Raw genomic sequence first — 15,555 nt, 5'->3', positions numbered from 1 at the left:
ACACCAAGATAGATTAAAATAAGAGAACTGAGTACAACAATAAGATCACTCAAGGAGCTGAACAGTGTCACAAATGCAAGAAATTGTTTCAAAAAGAGAAAAAAAGCTAATTTCACTAAATAATCAAGAAATGTACATCCAAATTACCAAAGTAATTAAAAAAAGTGTTTACTTCATGACATAGTGTGATTATTATTCAGTTTAAGTGAGATGGTTTTGCATTTCATTTTCAGTTTATTTTCACTCACTGTGTATTGTAGTTTATATACTAAATACGACAGAAAAGCAATACAGATTACCGAATGGTACTAAAGAGAATAAAGTTCTTTGTAGAAGAAAATAAAATAGGTGCTTTTGCCAGTTAGAGCCCGTAAAAAGGGGATCTGCATCCAAAGTAAATCAAAATTAAAAATGTTTTTTTTCGTCCTTTTCTCTTTTAAGAGAAACATCCCAAATCCAATCACATACCTGGGTTTTAGCCTGCCTGTACAATGTCTCTTTCAATGCTTCAGACTCTAGTGAAGTGTTAAATATGTCTTTAACATCAAAGGGCTGCTCGTCAATGGCTGCTTTACGTAAACCATCCAGGCTCTTAGGAAAGCTGGGCAGACCCTCCAGGTCCAAGAGAGAGCCCTCCTCCTCTATACACCTGCACACCGATGGATGGGAGGATGGATGAGAGGATGGATGGGTAAATAGTTAAATGAGGTGAATGTAGTTTTAATAGGATTTAATGGGAGAAAACATTGAAGGAGGAGAAAAAATGAGATAATGTGAGGAGAAAAGAAGAAGTATAATTAATAAAGAGGTTAGACAGGAAGAGAGAACAGACTGAAAACTCAGTTGTTTTAAAAAGAACCATAAGTGAAGCACTTCAATTGATGAAATGTATCCAGGTTAAGATTATTATTGTCTTGTTTCTTAGATTGTTAATCATCTTGAAAACAAAATGACAAATACCCCACATCTGCCTCTTCAAAGGGGAACTAGGCAGTTTTGGCTTGCTTTTAGGACCCCCTAGTGTCAATTTGAAGAACCGAAAGCAAAATATCTCCTCTCTGTGCGTTTGTCATTTTAAAACCTTAATCTGACAGTTGAAATGTCTCCCAAGCCTTCATTAGTGTCAACAAGGGTGATTCACCACTAAATTAAACAAATCAGCTGTATTTATGATCTAAAACATGCGGTAAACTTGCTGGAACCAGGCTGCAGCGTCATGTATATCAGCTCCATTTTTACCAACAGCGGGCCGCCAGTTCACCACAAGTGGAATGTTCTGTCCACAGTGGGTGATAGGAGCTGGGTGGCATTTCATTGACCCTGTAAAGGGTCATTTTAGCACAAATGGACTCAAGAAAATCATTTAAAAATACAAAAATTTTGCATAGAATTCCTTAAACAGAATAGAGCCTTTATTCTAAAAGTCTTCTGCATTGAATCCCATGCAAGTCTTCTGCCCTCTGGTGGATAACCAATGTACTACATGTGGCAAATGCCATTTTCAAATGATCAATAATAAATTATTTTAATTAAAAATGAAATAAATCTAATTTTGTATTTAAAGCATTTAATAAAACTGTGTAAACGTTGTTTGATTTTATTAAGGTTTGTTATTAAAGACATGAATTGATCTGAACCACAAACATTCCCTGGAATGTGATTCATTTTACATATTTATTTTTACTTTTGCTTGGTGCACAAAATAAATACCTGCGCGTGTGTTCATAGCTCATAGCTAACGGCGCCGTCTCAGTGTCCTCCTCCTCCTCATCCTCCTCGTATACTCCTGTTGTCAAAGGAGACGGGGACTCCGGCGCCTCGTCGTGTGACTTCTCCGTCAGGCTGCCTTCTTCTTCCTCCTCATCGTCCCCCTCCACTTCCTCTTCCTCTTCGTCTAGGCCCTGGAGCCCTAGCTTGGAGTTGGACAAACTGTGACTGGGTGGACGATCCTCCTCAAGGTGGTCTGACCTGCAGAGATCAGAGAAGGGAAGGAAGGTTGTCACATTAGTGGATCTGTGTTGAACCCCGAACTGTAATTTGAAAAATCTAAAATCAAGGTTAGGTCTTAGTCCTAATGTGCTGAATGCCCTCCCTTTTCAGTCATCCAACAACACTTATGGTTTCAGTTTCACATCTAGTTCAGAGCTGATTGTTTCTTGCTTAAGAAAGACAAACAAACAAAATGTGCACGGTACAACTCCGGTGTCCACACAAACTACACGGGTGCCGACAGTCTGCCTGGGGCACTTTTCAAACAACCAATGCATGATTAATTAGGCAGCAGCTCCCAAATGGAGCAGGAGATGTCCCGCCTTGACTGGATCTTCCACCAGCCGCCTCGCCCTGTAATGGTGGAGCGTAGCTTAGGCGACCGAGGGAAGATGTCGGCTTGGCTGCAAACAGGCTATCAGCACACTGCCATTACGACCTGCCATCTGTACATTTTCCAGCCCGCGCCTCAACAAAGCCCCCTTCCTCCATCACCCCCTAACCACAATGTCATGGCTCATGATATCATTTCCTTTGGGATGGCAAATTTACCCCTTCCAGTTTTTTTTGCCACACTGTGGACATTTATCAAATCAGACAGGATTACCTCTGGGAAGGGGTGCGCAGGGACAGGATTGGGTCACAGAGCGGGTGGGTGCAAGTGGGTAGAGGAACTTTAGGGAGGGGGGGAGTTCTTCTCTTTCCATCTAGATTAAATATCACCATAATCAAATTGCAGAGCTGCTTGGCGGGGGGAAAGTCCATGCTCAGGAATGGGGAAAGAAGCGTAGCTCTGACACAGGGGGCCCTGGGTTTTGTCATTTAGTCTAAACATGTCAGTCGGGTGTTTGTGTTAGTGGGCTGGGGGTATGGGTATAGCGGGCGGATTGGGGGAAGAGCTCAATTATCAGTGGATCTCCAAGATAAATGCCTCAACCGAATTCCCCCTCAGGGTAGCAAGGTAAAACCCAGACGAGGAACCAAAAACCAAAGTTGGATTATGGTATTGAGAAGACAGAAACGTCCTACTTATTAAGCACTACTGTCTAAAACTACCCCTGCAGATTTACACCAGGTTATCGTTTCCAACCAGGAAACACAAGAAAACAAAAGTTTCTGGGAACTTTTATTCCACTCGCTAGAAAGCTGACAGGGAACTATGGTGGCGTAGGCGTTTTAAAAAATGATCACAAATATTCATCCATGACTGCGTGCTTGTGTTCAGAGCTCGACTCGAGTCACTCAGAGGGAGGATAAACAGCGGGTCATCTGCTGGGAGGACAGAAAGCTAACACATAGTCTGAATTACAGATATTAAAATGTCAGACTGGCTTGTTGTAGATGAGACCCTGTATTGATCCCAGATGGCAGAGGGGCTAAATTGCCACTGGGTCTGCCGGACTTAATGTGTGTTGACAAGAGGGAGGGGGGGGGGGGGGGTGACGGAGGAAGAGGCAGACAGAAAGTGAGACTAGCAGAAAGGAATTCACAGCAAGAAAGGGGTTTGAGAGATAGGGTCAGAAATCGGGGTAAACCACTGACAGAAGAAGAGAAAAAGTTTTATTTCTAGTGTTGTTCTTACTGCATGAAGCTTCACAAAATTATTATAGAGCTAAAAGGGATGCAGAATGTTCCATTTCCAACCAGTTTTCCTTGAGGACCACCTCTAAGACAACCCAGAGCCCCCCCAGCTCCAACTCCTTCCCACATGCACGCATCAAAATTACAAACCCTAAACATTCAATCAGAATCATAGCTCTTATACAAAGTTCCGATTGCACTATTGGGTGTGTTTTTGAGATTTTACAAATGTAAATTTTACAAAAAAATAAAATCTTTGTAACCTCACAACCTCATCACAGAAAATTGTGAGGCCTCCCTTGAGGGGTCTCTGGTCTAAGACTTTTGCGATTGGACTCACAGAACCTTTAGAAAACCAGATAGAAATTATGACTACGTTTCGTCAGCTGGGCTCATCTATTATTGAACAGAATAAACGCTCCTGTTTTCAGCAGCTTCAATGGCTGGTCAAGCCACTAGAGAGCGCTGTGCACCAATAAGCTTAACAAATATGTGTCAGTTGACTAAAGGGAGCTCTTTTTATCAAACCTAAATGAAGGTTTTTGATTGTTGTTTTGAAATTTAACTCAATACTCAATGCCCTCACCAAAATAAATAAATAAATAAATAAAACAAATGATAAAGGAGAGAAGGTTCCTGCTTTTGTCTTTCAGCTGTGGTCAGGATTAATGGGTTAAAAAAGGATCAAGTTGCGGTTAGAGTTGGAGCTTGGCCCAAACTGCAGGCTCCCTCAGATATCAAACATAATCACCGAATGTCTTTTCAACCTCATAATATGAACGTGAGCCCTGCGAGTGTGTTTTCGTCAAACCTTTTATCCGCGGAGCTGGAGGCCTGGTTCATCTCACTGTTGGAAATGAAATTGCGAATTTCTGAGAAGTAGGAGTCCTCCTTCTCGTCTAAAAGTGCATGATTGTCTGGCTCGGAGTTTGGAGAGCAGATGGTAGTTCCTATGTTGGAAAGCATCCCGGACTGCTGGCTCACTGGTAGGGAAAGCACAGACATGTACATGCACTTAAAATACTTTTTATGTTTTAAAATCAAAATTCTGCAAAACTAAAGGATTTAGTGAGTTAAATGACCAGTAAAAACAGTAAATGCTTTATTTTAGTATGTCCTGCATGTTTTTAGGCTTCATTTTAGAATTCCACTTGCAACCAGTCCTACACTTACTTGACTAAATAAGGCCTCTTTTGTCCATTTGCAATGAAAATTATGAAAGTTTTTACGTTTTCATCACTGGATTAGGTTTTTCAAACATCTAAATATTGATCTGGGCGATGATGTCAAATTGTCACATGGGTTCACTTATCACTGCAAACAGGATCTCAACAGCTCGTGTTTACTAGCAACTTTCAGTTTCCTTTGCCTTCGTTTCATTTGAGAATACAGCCGTTGCTGCAGACTGACCAGGAATGTTTTCGTGCTCGTGCTTCTTCAGATGGCGGTCGAGGTTGGTTTGCTGTCCAAAGCAGCGGTTGCACAGGTGACACTTGAAGGGTTTTTCCTTGTTATGGATGTTGCGGACGTGGCGCTGAAGATTGGATGAAATGCTAAATGAGCGGTCACAGTATTTACACCTGCCAAAGCAAAGGAGACAACAGAATGAGGAGATTTTGGTTGCAAAGGTTAACAGGAGAGTGAGCCGTTCTGTTTTTGAATAAGAAGTTACAGTCAAGTTTGTCAATATTTTATTGTTAACCGCTTTATAAATAAAGCTTTGATTGATGATTGATTGATTGATTGATTGAGTTAAGATTAAAGATCAAATGCAGTCATTTTTTCATTAATACACTTCTGCAGTGGTCTCTAGTATAAATCAATGCCTTTGGATTCAATCTGTGTGGGAGAAACACTCTTAAGCTCACGTTTCAGGAGCTAGAAGAAAGCCACAGGAGAGGTGAGCAGGAAACGGCAGAATATGGTGTTGTATTTCCTGATATTCGGACATCTTTTTTCTGATTGGCTAACAGCAACAGGGCTCAACCACGGACTCTGTTTGCTTTGCAATGTTGATGTTTTATCTCCAAAAATAACACAAGCCTGGAGGATTTCTGTCATGTAGTAGAGTTGCTAATGCCAACGGTTAGCTTCTACAAGCTGAGAAGCTCTCTGCTCTCTCCTGGATGCTAAATCAACAACAGCCTTCACCGTCACAAGCCAAGATGGGCGAGTCCATGAACGGTCATTTTCAATGTCACATAGATCTGAGTGGCTTTTTTAATTTGAGTGTTTCCCCATCGTATTTTCTATCAACGACTAATACAGGAAGTAGGTGTAACTTGCATGTCAAAATCAGAGTGACTGATCATATTTAAAAAAATAACAAGTAAAAACTGTTTCTCAGTGAACTTGGTCTTTAAAGCCTCTTTTAGTCTACTCAAGAATAAGTTAACAGATCGGTTTTAGACGAGGATGGAATATTGTAGAATACCTGTAGGGCTGTTCCCCTGTGTGTGTCCGCAAATGTCTGGTGAGGTTTGCTGAGCGAGGGAAGATTTTCCCACAGTACCTGAAGGAAAGAGAGGACATCGTAAAACAAACAAACAAACAAACAAACAAACAAACAGCTAATTGCATCAGTACTGTGAAGAAGTGATTAACTCAGCAGCCATGATGCTCTAACCTGCAAGCATAGCGCTCCTTTCCTTTTCGAAGGATTGCGTCTGAGAGGGAAGGTGGTGGTGAGCGGAAGTTGAACAGTGGATGGGTCGAGTGTTGCAGTGAGTTGGGCGGCGCATCCAGTTTGAGAGCACCAAAGCTCTCCAGCTTCTCTGTCATATTTTCCATGGCTGACATCTAAGAAAAATAAAAATGCAAACATCAACTCATGTGCATCAAAACATTCTGTTTTTAAAGTCATTCAGTTATACAGACACTAAATAATTGGACTCACCTTTAATGCAATCCCTACATCAAAACATAGCTCAAAATCTCCCAAGTTCACTAATTTATAGCTGTTTTCTTGTTGGCGATGGTTGATCCGCTATGGCGGCCATCTTGAATTGGGGTGGTGTATACCCATTAACTGTTTTCTGCATGTTTTGTTTAACTTTGTCCAATAAGTCATGACCTATTTTGCTAACAGGGCCATTTAAAATAGTTAATGCTACATTTTTAATTATTTATAGAGTAAAACTCATATCACTTAACGTTCCTTCTGGCTTCTTCCACAACAATTTTAGCTGAGTATCATCTTAACTGTTTTCTGAAATCAACGGGTTGAGGCAGTCCTCCTAAGTTAGGTTATTGAAAAGGTCAACCAGCTGAATGTATATGTTTAAAACTTTCCCCTCGTTATTTATTCAGTGATTCATGAGATGCTTTGTAAACACAGATAAATAAACTCAAGCACTCTCACACATAGACACAGGCCAAACCCTTTTATCCCCGCCTGTCAGGCATGGGCGATAAAAAAGAACAGGGGAGGAACAGGAAGCTTTGAGGAAGCACTATATTAGAGGTTACGCTTATTGTTTCTGCTAAACACCACTCACCCATTTGACCTATTATTGAAGGACCAAGCACCATCACTCCTGGGCCCCCTCTGCACTGCCACGGTCTGTTATTCTCTACCTTCTCCTGCCAAAGATGTTGTTTTAGGACAGAAAACTGCCCAAATGAGGCACTCAAGAGTCACGACTGAAGAAGTACAATACAGTTTGTGATACCCCCAACTGATAGCCACTTCCTGTCCCCAAGGAGCTTATGAACAAAGGAGACCAGCAGTGTAGGAGTTTATTTGCCAAAAACAGTTTACATCCTTCCTTTTTTAGTGAATATGTGATGGGAGAGACATAGGGACAGACACTCCGTCTCGATGTGTTTATTCGTAGTCTGAGAACGGGTGTTGGGGGTGAGTGGCGATTCCGTCATGAGACTGAATTAGAGGTGGCATTGTGTTTCGATCGCTGGGAGGATCAGAGTGGAGACACTCCCATATGAGAAGTTTACTGTGGAAGCCTGTGAAAATATTTGATCCAGGGTATCGTAATAAATTACAAGTTAATGCCTTCCTATGGGACTCAAGGAAATGCCTGTTTTAGACTTCGGCTCTGACCGATGTCACAATGTTGAGCACAGGACAAATGCAACTGAGTGTTAGGGCTAGAGCATACACTTGCACTAATATCAAAAACAGTGTTTATATATACATATATTTTGATTAATGCAAATTAATGCATTTGTGTGCATCTTTTTGCAGATGCACAAGTTGAGTATACTGCAAAGACATGGTTGATAGAGGACACAGATTTCCAGGTCAGATTAAACCATTTCCCCAATATGAGCCCCCTATTCTCCTTGACACAAACACAGGATGTCCTTGATGAACATGGTGCTATTATCTAGAGATCCAGCCAGCAACAGTGAAAAAAAAAGAAAATATGGAGGGAGCTGACTTATTAGCTGGTCCGTGGACTCCCAGTACATAAAACAATGCCACAGCTAACAGTGGCGTAGCCAAGAGAGGCAATCTCTTACAATTCAAACGGTTATTATTCTCTCTGTTATTAATACCATCATTCCTTCTAATCAAGATTTGTAGAGGTGGGAAAGGTCTGGGGACAGTCGAACAATGTTGCTGATTATCAAAGGGTCTGCAATAACAGACTCTGCCTTCAGAAAAAAAGGTAAAACTGACGAGGTGCAGAGGCGCCATTTGGTGAACAAAGGAAGAAATCATACAGAACCCTTGAGAAAAAAACAAAAGCACAGTGGAATGATGCAATAGACAGCCCTACCAAATCAGGTTTAAGTAGCATGGGAGGTAGGAGTTTGGGATTTTCACATAATGCGTAATTTCAAATAACAGTGTAAACCGTTTAGGAAAAAAAGCCTGTTTGTTTTTCCAAGGGGACAATTCCCCATTTTGGTGTAAACTTGCTGTAGACTATGTTGAAATTGTTTGCTCCACCTTTAGTACAAATTTACCTGTGGATGGAAGAGTGATAGTGAAGGCCTGGGGAACTTCTCCTTCAGAGCTCCAACTGGGTCGAGTAGCTTCCTCTTCTCCACCCTGCTGGACCAACAACAAGGCAGAGGGTTACGTACCAAGGTCAGTTTGTCTACATCAGTTTTGACTTATAAAGTTTAGATGCACATTGTGTAAAATTATTAGGTCCTGATCTAACTGGGGCTGAAATACCTGTAGATGGGGTCCATAAAGAATGCTGAGGGCTTGGCATAGTGCAAGGGTGGTGGCTGATGTGGCTGTGATGGCGGCTGCTGGTGTTGGGGTATGGACGATTGGTGCAACGATTGCAAATGGGGATGTGGAAATCCTCCTGAGGTTTCGTCCTTATTGGGGATCCCCTTTCCTGCTCCATATATGTGGTTCTTTCGATTTTGCAGCTCAGCAGGCAAACCATTATGACCACCACGATTCCTGCTGCCAATGCTGAGGTCCAGTGGCTGTTCTTCATTGCTGGATATTGCTACAGGTCCACTACTTTTCCCAGTATTGCTGGAATTTGAAGGATTGGTTGGGGTTGGGGGGGTTAACTTGGCCTCTTTGGGTTTTGTGGTAAGATCAAATGGGGACTCTGCAGTGGTGACAGGGGCTGCAGGGGAACTTGAAACTATCTTCTGCAGCTGTTCGCGAGGTGACTTGGGCTCAGCCTTAAGGAATACGCTGGGATTGAGAGTGCCTCGATCTGTGCTAAAGGGATAGAGGGAGTTGTGGAAGTTGGGCAGAAATTGGAAGGGAAACATGGAATGGTAGGGCAACGGACCCATCTTTTTCTCCTGATGAAGTCCAATCAAACCTGGACCAAAGTATTTCTCAGCAATAGAGGCGATGGCTTTGATGGAATCAGTGGTGGCTGCATTGGCATTTGTGGAGCTGGGTGGAAGGGCTTGCTCATCAGGTGGGGGGAAAAAAGAGTGCTGGGATGCAGAAGCAAGAAATGGACGATCTATAGAAAGGGTTCCTGAACCAGACACGGCTGATATTAATGCACTGTTTGTGTCTTCTAACTGGTTTGCTTCTTGACTTGATACGATGCCAGATGGCTTCCTTCTTTTACCACTTCGCTCACGTTCACTCTCTCCTTCACTCTCCAAATCAGAGCCATCACCTGAAGCAGTACCTGTGGTGGTGTCCAGATCTGTCCCACTTGTAGTATTAACATCTTCAAGGTCGCTACCATCTGACATGTCAGCCATCTTAGACTTAGGCTTTGCTTCTCTACTAGAAGATAAATCCAGTTTGTTCTCCTTCTCCTTGTCTTCATGTGGACTCAAACTATTAACCTCATTGCTGTTTGTGGAACTAACCAGGGACAATGGAGGGACACCCAAAGGGCTTCGAGGAAGCTTCACCTCCTGACCACTGCCACCTAGTGGGCTCTTTAACAATGGACTGGCAGGTAATAATGGTGGTCGTGGATAAAGTGACGGGGGGAAGATACCTGGAAAGCCATGTGGGAGGGATGGGAAGCCATGAGGCGAGAAGGGCAAGCCAGCATGAGGGTGAGGTCTTGAAGGAAAGTAATCAGTGAAGCCTAAACCTGACTGGTTCAGACCTGGAAGGTGGGGATGGTGAGACTTAGCTTTAGCCATGATAGGGCTGGAACTCATGGCAATTCCAGGGTTGAACATTCCTGCTGGAGAGCCATAATGGTTTTTACCCTCACAGAAGCGGCGATGCTTGTTGAGGGAGGAGGTAGTGCTGAACAGCTGCCCGCAGTCCTTACACTTGATCTGTGTACGGCAGTCAGCATGCATACGCTTGTGACGACAGAGGTTGGAGAACTGGGTGTAGGATTTGTGGCACACCTCGCCTGGGGGAGCAAAAAGACACAGCCCATCAGGGCCTGGTTAAACCCATTTTAACACTGTCTCCAACTCTGCAAACCAAATCAGGACCAACATTGCTTATGTCTTTTGAATAATGATGCTTTTGTCTTTCGGCTGTATGTCTATAGATGAAAAGCAGCCATGACCTTTACTTACAGATAAAGGGTTTGACACTGCTGTGGATGTGCTTATGCTGTTTGAGACCTGATGAGGTGGCAAAGGTTTTGCCACATTCAGGACATGTGTGAGCTCGTGCCCCCACATGCTGGGAGCGGATATGGCGTTGAAGGTTGCTGGGATCTGTGAACACCTAAAATGTAGAACAAGAGCATGATGGTACAATATATGCCACAGTAAACACTGTAATATACCAAAACAAGTGAGGGCTAAAAACCAAAACTGATAAAGCCTGTGTGTCCTGTGCACAACTTACGTGCCGGGTTTGCTGTACCTTATCACAGTTTTCACACTCAAAGCGCTTGCCACTGTCGTGTGACATCTGGTGGCGGATGAGGTTGGACTTCCAGTTGAAGGCTTTGGGACATTGGTCACACTTGTACTCCCTCTCCTCCGTATGAACTATCATATGCTGCCCCAAACTAATGACAAAAGAGAACAATCTCATAAGAGATTTCAAAAACAGAAGACCGTGTCCAAAACTGAATTCTTTCTGTCAGTTTGTGTACCTGTATTCATTAGGGAAGATCTTCTCACAGTCTTTGCACTCGTGGACAGGCTCGTCGCTGTCCTCACGTTCCTGTTTAAAGTCGTCTCTTAGGGCGTCGAATATGGAACCCGCGCTGGAGCACGAGCACTTCTGATGCCGTCTTAGCTCAAGCGTTGAAGAGAACAGCTCATCACAGTCTTCACAGCGATACATTTGCTCGTCTATGAACAAACACATACACATGCAAAGGAATGTTTACCTGTTTCATGGAAACCAAGAAATAAAGTCAGTGCATTTAACAAGACAACATCTAACGTAGAAAATATCTGCTGAAGAACTCTTGCAGAATTATTATAGCAAATTTTCTTTGGAAAACATGTGGAGTTTAGGCTGTTCAAGTGGTGAAACTGAAACTGGGACTTCTTGCAGGACTAAAGCCCAGACCACAGTGCGTGTTTTTTAGCTGTCGCAAAGAACTGTTCATATCACACTGTGAGGACTCCAGAAAATAAGGTCCAAGAGTTTAGTGAGCCAAACTGCACGAAGTTTTGCTCCAGCAGGACAAACTATCGTCACGAGCACACCTCCTAAAGGTGAACGCCAACAGCTAACCAAAAAGAGGAAAAAGCGCTTCCATTAACACTTATTTTATTAGATACCGAGCAAAACTCCTGAAAGGAGAGGTCTGCATGTTCCTGAAGGAACTTCCACTGTTGCTAATTCTGCTCTTGCATTGAATCCTCGTCACTAGCAGACCACGTCACTCCCTGGGTGTTCTTTCATTGGTTGATTGCAGACTGGAGTTGTAGGTTTTCAAGCAGTGCTTGAAGACTGTTGGAGGTGGACTTTGGTCATGAGAGTGCTCAATAAGCTGCCACAGAGCCGGTCACACTGGAGGGCCACAGACTTTCAAATCACCCTCATGTTCACTGTTTTTTTTTTTTTTTTTTTTTTTTTTCACGAATCTGTTCGTGAGAGATTTGTCTAGGCTGGCCAAAAACGCAGTATGGTCCAAGATTAATGGATGTCTTTAACTGTGCTTGACCATAATTGTTGGATTTTGTCTAAATTGAGACAACACCTTAGTGCAAAAAACATCAAATGGTTATCTCACATCAAGGTAACACTTGCTTCCAAAGGTACAGAGAAAAGTAAATCCGTAAATCTTAAAAAAATGCAATTACTCAACAAATCTATCCTGTGTTTGTGTTTAGTTACATCTAAATAGATTGGTGTTACAAAAGGTAAAAGCCCCAATCCTGAAAACGACATCCAGATAAAATGGAAATCAATTTACAGTGAAATGTGGGCTTCATTAACGCGGTTAATTACGTGTTAAAGCAAGTGTTTGCTTTAGACTGGAGGGGTAATAGCACGCTGGGGAAACAATAGGTCTCCCCCTTCCCTGCTGATAACCTTTATAATACTTCTCACAAGCAAGGTCAAATGCATAAAACTTGGACCGGCTCTCTCCATAGAAAATTCCTGCGTCAGGTGCCAAGTTCAACAGATCATGGAAAGCCCAGAGGAGTGTCTTTGTGCAGATTAGAAGATGTGTGTGTGTGTGTGTGTGTGTGTGTGTGTGTGTGTGTGTGTGTGTGTGTGTGTGTGTGTGTGTGAACATTTTGCAATGTAAGCCACAAGGAACAGAGGAAAGCAAAGCTGTGGCGGCGCCAGCACCAACCTGCCATACCCTTTTTGCCATGACCCACACAGCCATGATGTGCCTCAACCCCCCCAACCTCAACATGCCACACACAACCATCGATGCAAACAAGCTGCACTAAATGAGTTCATCGAAAATGACTCTCAGTGCATGGCTCACCTGTTTTCCACTGCAGGTGACCGTTTGTCCAGCTGGAACCTCTTGGAGGCATTAAAAGGACATTAGAGCAGCAACATCAGTGTGTCTAACCATCAGGAGGGGAGCAATGACCCCCTGGTCAATAGACCATTACACTGAGCTCAAACACTAAACTAACTAGATTGCTTTGACACTAATGTTGGGTTTGTTTTCATACAGAGTGGAAAGTTTCCTATCAATAGATTGATCATGAAACTTGAGTATTACATTATTTAGATTCATTTCAGACAGGAAAACATTAAAGTGTGTGGAGTTTGTGTGGAAAAAGCTCCTGTTCATGTCCACATACTCAAGAACTCCTCTGGTCTACAAACTGTGCGCATTAACAACTGTAGCATAAACAGAGGGGTTTGCTTTTCATCTGAGCATACATGTGTTTTATCGGTTAGTCTGGTCTGTGCAAGCGAGGTGGGGTGGGGTTATAAAGTGGAGACTAATAGCTCTCTGGGAGATGAAGGGAGGCACAATTATGTGCAGTTTAGCAGCTAATCTGGGAGCATGGGTGAGGTCTCGGGGGACTCCTCAAGTCCTCTGCTTCAAATTCCTTCTTCGATAAGCCTGCAGACAGAGAGCAGGGTTGTGCTACCGCGTCACACAAGTAAACTGAAGAAATGACACAAAACACCACAGTTGGTGGGTTTTCTCTGTGTCTTTCTTGTATTTTAGTGTGTCTTCAGGTCACAGCGAAATAGTCTCTAACAGAAAAGCACCTGTGATGTATTTATAATTTCAGGACTAATTCTAGCAGGTGGAATTTTGTCTGCATCCTTCTTGTATTTTATACAAAAGTGAACAGGAAAAAAAATCAATTTTATGTCCATGTCCTCCTTAAAACTCTTAAATGTGTTATTTTGCTTCTTTAAAAAAATAAAATTCAGCTCCTGTTTCTTTCTGTAGCTCTGGCGCAGAGGTCCATCTATGATCTGTGCATCTGAGCCGACGTGGGAGCAGGGCAACTGGGAGTTTCGTGCAATCGTGTCCTCCCTCCACCCCCTGGATGATCAATGACAAGTAAAACGAGTCTGACTTTCTTCCTTTCTTTTTATTTTTTATAACAATCCTCGGTCACAGAAACACAACAAAACAATGTTACCTGACAACAGCACTTCACCGCAATAAACCCAAGATGTTTAAAGGAAACAGAGCAGACCTGCAGCCCCTTTTCCGCTCAAGTGAAGTTTGAAAGACCAGCCAAGATCTACGGTCCAAATTCGATTATGAGATAAAATATTGGACATATTTAGTTTGACGTGCAGTAAGGAGGGACAGTTCAAAGGCAGCAAGATCAGGGAATGGAGTTACACACTCCAGAGGAGATGAAGGCTCAGCTTGAAAAGTGAGCTAATTTGCTAAATATTATTAATCATGAAAAAATAAAATGCACAGATACCAACTCTAAGGCAGGAATCAAACAAAGCACATAGAAATCTTCATTTTCAGAAAAAAAAAATCTGAATAACCAAGGGGTGTTTTTAAAGTAACAGTCAAGTTCTAAAAATGTCAAAATGTAAAAAAAAAAGATAAATATTTAAAAATAAAATACATGCTCCCCCTCCCTTCAGAAACACAGAGGATCTTTGAACAGAGCAGACCTACACAAATGTAATGAAGCATATTTATTTAACTAACTTATTCATATAAAAAAGGGACAAATTTGCTGAACATCATGAATCATTTGAGTGGTTTGGAAAAGAAATGACACAAAAAGAAGCAAAAGTTGATCCATTTCTAATTAAGAAATCAAATGTAACCCTTCAGACATAATGAGCTTCACTAATTATATCATAATGAATCAATTAGTTATTTTTTCCTTTTGAATTTTCTTTCTAAAGCAAGTCCTGATTTTATGAAATGCACACGTGAGACAATAAACAAATAAATAAAGAATAACTGCTGATGGACAGTTTTAGAGGTTTCTCACAAAAAAAACTAAAAGCAACAAAAAATATCAGACCAAAGGTTTGTTGTATTTTCCTGTCTTTCTTTTATTTATTTATTTGCTTAATTGAGTGAAAACCTTAATTCATAGCCTAATTGTTTATCCGTATGATGTAAACATAAATTCCCATCACAAAACAAAACAAACAAAACGCTTAAAGTGAAACCCGGATGTTCGTGGCGCACATAAAGTCGCACCTTTTTCACCGGATCTCTGCGCAGTTTAGTTGGGTTTGAACTTTCATATACTAATTTTAATCATGAAGAGATTATTTTCCAGGGGGATAAAATAACAGAGAACAAGAGGTTGCGTCCTTTCCTCGTTGCGGAGAGTGCGCGTGACCGCCAAAGCAGCACATGATGCCAGGCGGAGTTTGTTTAAAAGTGCGCTAGTGACGCGCATTAATCTTACCTTGTAGGTTGGGTGCCATGGATCCCTCGGGGAAAATGCCGTCCTTCATATACACTAAGAGCTCCTCCCCTGCTTCAACGTCCCGAACAGCTTTATAATAAATCTGAGTACAGAGAAGAAAGAAGAAGCTTTAATTTAAGGGCATGGTGAGAATAAATGTCTGGATGACCAGTTCACCCCTCTGCACACTTAAAAGGAAATTATTATAAAAACATAACTGAAGTGTAAATCAAGCAATGCAATGATAAATTCTTTAAAAGCAAAACAATGTAAAAAAGTCAGTGTGAATTTAACATAATTTTTAAA

The 15,555-nt window shown here is 42.0% G+C and overlaps 1 protein-coding gene across 9 annotated transcripts in view; it reads right to left on the bottom strand.

Moving 5' to 3' along the window:
- prdm16 (PR domain containing 16) overlaps positions 1-15,555 on the bottom strand; it is a 208,045-nt gene that overhangs the window by 4,390 nt on the left and 188,100 nt on the right. For 3 of the 9 annotated variants that reach the window (XM_054746352.2, XM_015967557.3, XM_015967563.3), the window contains 12 exons: positions 15,250-15,352; positions 11,055-11,256; positions 10,802-10,967; positions 10,525-10,678; positions 8,717-10,385; positions 8,503-8,590; positions 6,197-6,369; positions 6,005-6,082; positions 4,981-5,150; positions 4,382-4,553; positions 1,711-1,968; positions 469-649 (listed from right to left, as the gene is read on the bottom strand). In XM_054746352.2, coding sequence (XP_054602327.2) covers positions 469-649; positions 1,711-1,968; positions 4,382-4,553; positions 4,981-5,150; positions 6,005-6,082; positions 6,197-6,369; positions 8,503-8,590; positions 8,717-10,385; positions 10,525-10,678; positions 10,802-10,967; positions 11,055-11,256; positions 15,250-15,352 — 3,414 coding nt within the window. The remainder of the gene's footprint in view (positions 1-468; positions 650-1,710; positions 1,969-4,381; positions 4,554-4,980; positions 5,151-6,004; positions 6,083-6,196; positions 6,370-8,502; positions 8,591-8,716; positions 10,386-10,524; positions 10,679-10,801; positions 10,968-11,054; positions 11,257-15,249; positions 15,353-15,555) is intronic. The other 6 variants (XM_054746353.2, XM_054746355.2, XM_054746354.2 and 3 more) reach the window with 6 other exon arrangements.

The sequence above is a fragment of the Nothobranchius furzeri genome, chromosome 15 (genome assembly GCF_043380555.1).
Source record: "Nothobranchius furzeri strain GRZ-AD chromosome 15, NfurGRZ-RIMD1, whole genome shotgun sequence".
Classification (NCBI taxonomy): domain Eukaryota; kingdom Metazoa; phylum Chordata; class Actinopteri; order Cyprinodontiformes; family Nothobranchiidae; genus Nothobranchius; species Nothobranchius furzeri.
This window is presented reverse-complemented; position numbering and strand designations above follow the sequence as displayed.